Genomic DNA, 6,422 nt, shown 5'->3' with positions numbered 1-6,422 from the left:
GCATGTCCGGGGAAGCTCCATGAATAGGAAAAAGGAACCCTTAGGCTTGAAGGGGACCTGGAAAGCAATTTTTGTAAGCACCTGAGACAAGGAATCTCTTTTTGATTCGTAGTCCTGAGCACCAAAGACGTGAAAAGAGATTAACTAATAAGCTGGAAAAGGAAACACCAGTAGAGCTACTAAATTGCGAGAAAATTTACTTGTCTCAATGCATCAAAGTACTCAGGGGAACTTCTCAAAGCTGTCAGGGCAGCTTCCTGGAAAGGTGCAGGAGCAGAGTCTGTAATTTTAACATGGATGTTCCTGATTGCAGATGCGAAGCAAGCCGGGCCAATTGCCCAGCCAATCCTCCATCCTGAAATTAAAAGCATAAAGATAAATGAAAATTTAATAAATCAACGTACTTATAGGGGTGGGAACGACTTGAACATGCTGGCATTGGAGTAGGATATCAAATGCTTACCGGTCACACTGAAACTTTTTGATAAGGAAGATGTGATGATGGTCCGCTTCTGCATTCCTGGAAATGTGGCAATTGTTGTGTGCCTCTCCCCATCGAAGGTTATATGCTCATATACCTATAGAGAAATATAGAGTGCCAAGTTAGATATGTTTGGTTCCAGATCCAGGTATACCATTGATGTATAGATATATTACAATCTTGGCTTACACGTAAAGGCATCAGTCAAGGGGATAATGTCAACCTAAATTGAGAAGGTAGAGAAAAGTTAGGGAGCAAAAGAAACGCGCGTATTAAGGCAAAAAGGAAACAAAATAAAAACATTGTTCTCTAGATACTTCACCATAAGTTTTTTAGGAGTGGAAAATTTTAGAACTGCAAATTGTATCTTTTTTTTTGTTCGTCGTCTCTTCACTTTTGGGGTTCACGGTGTAGTAGTAAAGATAAAATGCATTCTCCAGATTAGCTTGAACAAGGGACTGAAATATACTTATTTCGTTTCTTAAGCGCAACAAGATGTGACAAAGTGAAGCAAACCTGGTCCGTTACAGCTAGAATATCCCAAGTTCGGCAAGCTCCAGCAATAATCTCAAGCTCATCCTTCGTGAAAACCTTTCCAGTTGGATTCTGAGGGCTGTAGCACTTTGTATCAGAACATTCATATCCAATGCTAAAATTGATTATCAGTTTAAAACCTTCTTCGTCTAGCATATTGTTGTAACATCCCGTAAATCCGAGTTAAGTGTGAATATATAAAAACCAGTATTAAGTTGATATTTTAGCCATATGAATCCATTCGGAATGAATTCGGGTGATAAACTGTTGTCTTGAAGTCAAACCAAAAAGTTGAGTTCTTAAGGGCTTCTAAATTCGTCGAAGTCTGAGACAGTTTTCAGTTATGTCTAGTTTTCGGGTATTTACGTTAGGAATTTGGAAAAACTTAAAACATGAAAGTTGTAGGTCTTTGAAATACCTTTCCAACCTGTGGTGCTCAAACGGAGCTACGTATAGGGATTTATGATTTTCTTTAAGTCCTACTTCGTAGTGTTATTTCCCACTCCGTTTCAAATCAATATTTCTGAGGAAAAGAACCCTAGAAAAATCTCTCTAACCCTAAGTTGAGTTCTCATTATTCCCACACCATATCCATCCCCTCTTGATAGTAAATCATCTCTCTAAAACCCTAAGTTCTTGAATTCTCAAGAAGAAGAAGATAGGGGCGTGTAGAATTCGTCTAAGAGGTGAAGTTTCTGAATTTTCCTAGTATTAATAAAGTAATGGGTTAGAGTAGAAAGTTATACAAGGTTGGAATCCGTTAGTAATTCATGAAAGGGATCAAGAACCCGTTTTTAAGGCTTACGAAAAACCCTAGTTTTCGAAATTCCAAGAAAACTTTAAGAAACGATTCAAGTTCTAATCTTTATCATCTAAAACCATGGTAGTGTGATTATTGAATCTTAGAAAGTGCGTTTGAGCGGGATTTGAGGTATGTCTCTTTTAAAAATCCTTTTTGACTATGAAGGTGATTTATATGTTTCTTTTTTAACATACTCTTTCGAATGGTTTTTATGAACTCTTTGGTTGTGGTTTGTGTGCGTGAGGGACAAGCCCACATTAAACCTTGTTTGTATTATATTATATATACGTATTCATGATTGTTTTCCTCTCTAAAGGATGATTGAAAAATTGAGATGTAAAGCTTTGGTATTCGGACTTGAATTACCCCATAAGGGATGTTTAAACTTGATAATTGAAAAGCTTGACTATCTTATGTGAATGCTCTATAATGGTTTTTGTTGGACTTGAAACTTGTTTAAAGAAGTGAATCCGGTTTCTAAAAACTGAAATGGCTTGATGTACCCCTATAATGGGATAATGAACATAATCCTTAATGACTAATATGATTATCATGATATGACTTATGATTTGGCTTCTATGCCATGATTTGAGTGATTCGGCTTCTATGCTAAGATTGTGATTCGGCTCTTTTGCCATGATTTATATGGTTTGTGTTTGGCCTAGCTACTCAAGAGGAAGGTTAGTCACTATGGATCCTAGTGGGATTAGCCTAGCCATTTGGGAGGAAGAGTGGCCATCAAGGGTTCGTCACCCCGCTGTGGTTTATGTCTAGCCATTCGGGAGGAAGAGTGGCCATTGAGGGTTCATAACCCTGATGTGGTTTTGCACGCTATTCGGGAGGAAGGATAGTCGCCGAGGGTGACAAACCCTGATGCGGTGCTTCTATGCAGTTTAGGTAACCTTAAATGGTCGTCCCTTCGTTATAGTGTGTTTGGGCCTATATGGGCAAGATGTGCTAGTCCAGAGGACGATTAGCCTCCGTCGCTTCCTAAACCAGAATATTTATTGTTGTGTCAGTCCAGAGGACGATTGACTTCTGAGGCGTATAGCCCGGCATCTATTGTTGTGCTAGTCCAGAGGACGATTAGCCTCCGTGGTTTATAGCCCGAAGTATCGATTGATTGAGTCGCCTGTGAGTGGCTTATTTTGTATCTTGTTGCCTGTAAGTGGCTTATTGGTAATAATGAACATCTTTTCCTGTGAGTGGCTTATTGAAAACAATGAACTTGTTTGCATGTGAGTGGCTTATTGATAATAATGAACTTATTTGCCTGTGAGTGGCTTCTTGATGATATTGGCCTCAAATTGGAAAGACTCAAATGGTAATAAATGGTATACTGAATCGGAAAAGATATATATACGTGTCTTGATGGGTTTCTATTGATAATGATGAGTTGTACGATTGATCTTGTCTTTGGTTTCAAACTATTCTATTGGAACTATTTTCACTAAGCTCTGAAAAGACTGGAATTGTACATAATGACATAATGAGTTGGAACTGAATTATATACCGATTTATGGTCTCTCTATTGATGGTTGTAAAGTTGTTGGTCTATTCTTATCTCTGGATTTCCAACTGTTTGTCATTGAAATTGTTTCACTGATTATATACATACATATTTTGCTATATTACTTATTGTCCCGAGGCACTCACTGAGTACTCAGTACTCAGGCATACCATTATTGTTTTTTATGGTATGTTAGATAACAAAGAAGAGCAGGTACAGACAGATCTCGCGGGTTAGGAGTACTTCTTTGCTTTCCAGATTGTTAGTGAGCCCACACATTTGTTTGTGGGTTTTCATTGAGTCAAATATCACTCCTTAGTAGTTTCGGGCTGTGTCCTGAGTTAGTTTATTTTTCTTAAAAGCTCCATAGACAAGTGTCATACTGTGGGTAGATGTTGAAGTCTCCTATGACTTTTTGAGGCGTTTACCACGTTAATAACTATTCATTTATATTAGACTTCCGCTGATTTTGTTTCATAATTGTGATCTTAGATTTTATTTAGTTATTTACCACTTGTTTAATTAGATAATGAAAGATTATAGAAAAAAGGCTTGACGTTATTGATTTATAAGGTTCTTCCGATGTTGTTCATGACGTCGGATGCCGGTCATGTCTAGGGTGGGTTTTGGGGCGTGACAGCTGTACACTATATGTGCAACTACAAAACTGAACCTTTTCAATTGTTGGTTCGACTAAAATAATGAAAAGCTCATGATTTCCTGAGACAGAACATCAGTTAATGAAAATCTAAACATCTTTTGCACAATAGTACTGTGGTATCTGAATGATTAAGTGTGTCAACCTGGGTTGCACTGAAACAAAACTCTACCATTGGTATCTATTGCTCCATTTATATACATCAGGGCTCCTCTGAGTCAAAATCCTGCATAACTAAAGGCCATTGCAGAAACCAGAAATAAACAAGGACTACATGCTATATTGCTATACCGTTAGTTCTCTACATTAGTTTCTCTCTGATTAGTCTTATAGCAGCAAACAGAATAATTTGACATCATAGATCAAAGAATACATACTGATGTGACGCTTCAAGAAAGCATTTTTATTTAACGAAGATGACTTTTAGTACTCAAGTCAATGAAGCCATTAGCTTTCCTTGGAAATGTGATCGCTACAGGCTATTTCCACATTGTTCTCAAAGCTTATAACTGGAGGACTAACAGCTTCCTGGAATTGGTGGCAGAATATAGAAAAAATAAGCGGAAGTCCACAAGAATTAGTTGCTGAGAGTTCTGCCTAACTTGGTAGCATACCCTACTCAGATAGATGTCAACCCATTCAAGAATTGTCTCATATAACTTTTCTGTTTTACCTGTTGAGGACAATAGCTTTTGTCCTGCCAGTAAATGACTTTGCTAGTTTATCTGGATCTAGACTCCAATGAGGGGGATCAAGTGCTACATACACCTGTCCATGTTTCAATAGAAGTTATCAATCTAGATGTGACAAACCTGACTAGTTTAAGTTGAAGAAGCTAGTATAAAAATATAGCTATGAAAACTTACTGGGACCCCACCAGCCAATCTAATGCATGTTTCATAAGTTTCATAGGATGGATCGAATAAAATGACTTGATCACCCTGATTTATTAATGAAGAAAGAAAACAGTAACATGATCAATCTCTGGCGGAGTTAATACTAATTGAGTATGGTAAAGGAAATCATATATACTTGCAAACATTGCGGCAGCAAAAGCCTCAGATTGACCACAGCATACGACAATATCAGTGAGAGGATCGATATGAAGGGCATGCATTTGTTTGACTTGATTAGCCACGTAGTCACATATTCCTTGAACATGCCTGCGATTGATTCAGTCAATCTAATAAAAAAGGTAGGTATGTACCACCACTAGTTTATTGGATAAAGCAAAAAGCTAGTAGCAGTTGGAGTAATAGAAATTAATTAAACCTGTACTGATTGAAGTCGTCGCGGATAGCGGAAATGGCAGCATCTTTGAGGTAGGAAGGTGCAGGGAAATCTGGGAAACCTTCAGCAAGGTTGCTAGCATTACACCTTTTCGCAAGATAAGACAATTGTTGTATGGGTGACAATGTTAGCCTTTTCGCTACTGAAGACACCTTCTGCTCCATCGGACAATCTATTCTATTTACTTGCAATTAGGGCTCAAATACGCCTCGATGTTAGTGCCGACTAATACATCATTTTCCTTTTCCGCAGACTTTCGACCGTCTTGTGACGGCAAGGTAACTAGTTCACACTTGACACCAACCAATTATATTGCCAACAACCAAACAAGATAACACTACCCCAGCTCCCATAAATATTGACTATCGTTCTTTTCGAGATAAATAAACAATTTATTTGTATACTAATATTTGAGGCTTACTTTTTATTGGCTATAACAAAACAAAATTAAGCGTTATGGTACACTATATAATGTTTGATGTCGTTTTCAAATTATCTTCTGAGATTGTATACGGTAAAAATCGAAGCAATCTGTTTACGGTGAAAATCGAAGTAAATATCGAATCGGTCCGATGCGAGGTCGAAGAGGAACGAGATCTTTAGTCTTGGGTAAGATCGAAGGGAACGGGGGCCAAGGAGACGTGAACTTTTCTAACTAAGTGTCAAAAATTGAGGGTATGTTAATAGGCTCGGAAACCCGAACCTGAAGGGAAGACACTCAGCATAGGTTCGGAGCATCCGTTACAAGACAGTTTACACGTCGCTTAACCACCCCGTCATTTGCGCTGACATCCGTACGGGATCTCTGACATCCGTACAGGCGCCGTCTTATCCATTTTAGGGTTTTCTTAAAATGCCTTTTTTAAGTTGTACTAAGGCCCATCTATTTTTAGCTATAAATAGGGATGTACCCTTCATTTTAGGGCTAGACTTTTCTGAATATTCATATACTTGTAACCTGAAAAGGAGAGAAAGGAGTTTTCTTACTGATTGGCTCGGGTCAGAGAAGCTATCTCAAAACCGAACCAAATTCTCGGAGTCTTCAATTCAGTTTTTTGGGTTGTTCTTTCTCTTATTTCATCAATATAATGTTTATTATTGCATACTATTATTATACATAACTTACTAATCTAGCCGCATATCCTAT

At 38.0% G+C, this 6,422-nt stretch overlaps 1 protein-coding gene across 1 annotated transcript in view; it reads right to left on the bottom strand.

Moving 5' to 3' along the window:
* The window catches only part of LOC132053130 (uncharacterized), a 6,915-nt gene extending 1,107 nt beyond the window's left edge, over positions 1 to 5,808 (bottom strand). The window contains exons 1-9 of the mRNA XM_059444992.1: positions 5,258 to 5,808; positions 5,018 to 5,148; positions 4,959 to 4,969; positions 4,852 to 4,926; positions 4,659 to 4,753; positions 998 to 1,094; positions 464 to 578; positions 201 to 355; positions 1 to 114 (exon numbers count right to left, since the gene is read on the bottom strand). The exon at positions 1 to 114 is cut by the window's left edge and continues 12 nt beyond it. Coding sequence (XP_059300975.1) covers positions 1 to 114; positions 201 to 355; positions 464 to 578; positions 998 to 1,094; positions 4,659 to 4,753; positions 4,852 to 4,926; positions 4,959 to 4,969; positions 5,018 to 5,148; positions 5,258 to 5,439 — 975 coding nt within the window. The 5' untranslated portion in view covers positions 5,440 to 5,808. The remainder of the gene's footprint in view (positions 115 to 200; positions 356 to 463; positions 579 to 997; positions 1,095 to 4,658; positions 4,754 to 4,851; positions 4,927 to 4,958; positions 4,970 to 5,017; positions 5,149 to 5,257) is intronic.
* Between the last annotated feature and the right edge of the window lie 614 nt (positions 5,809 to 6,422).

This window comes from Lycium ferocissimum, chromosome 4 (assembly GCF_029784015.1).
Source record: "Lycium ferocissimum isolate CSIRO_LF1 chromosome 4, AGI_CSIRO_Lferr_CH_V1, whole genome shotgun sequence".
Lineage (NCBI taxonomy): Eukaryota > Viridiplantae > Streptophyta > Magnoliopsida > Solanales > Solanaceae > Lycium > Lycium ferocissimum.
The sequence above is the reverse complement of the archived record's forward strand: the minus strand, read 5'-3'. Positions and strand labels throughout refer to the sequence as shown.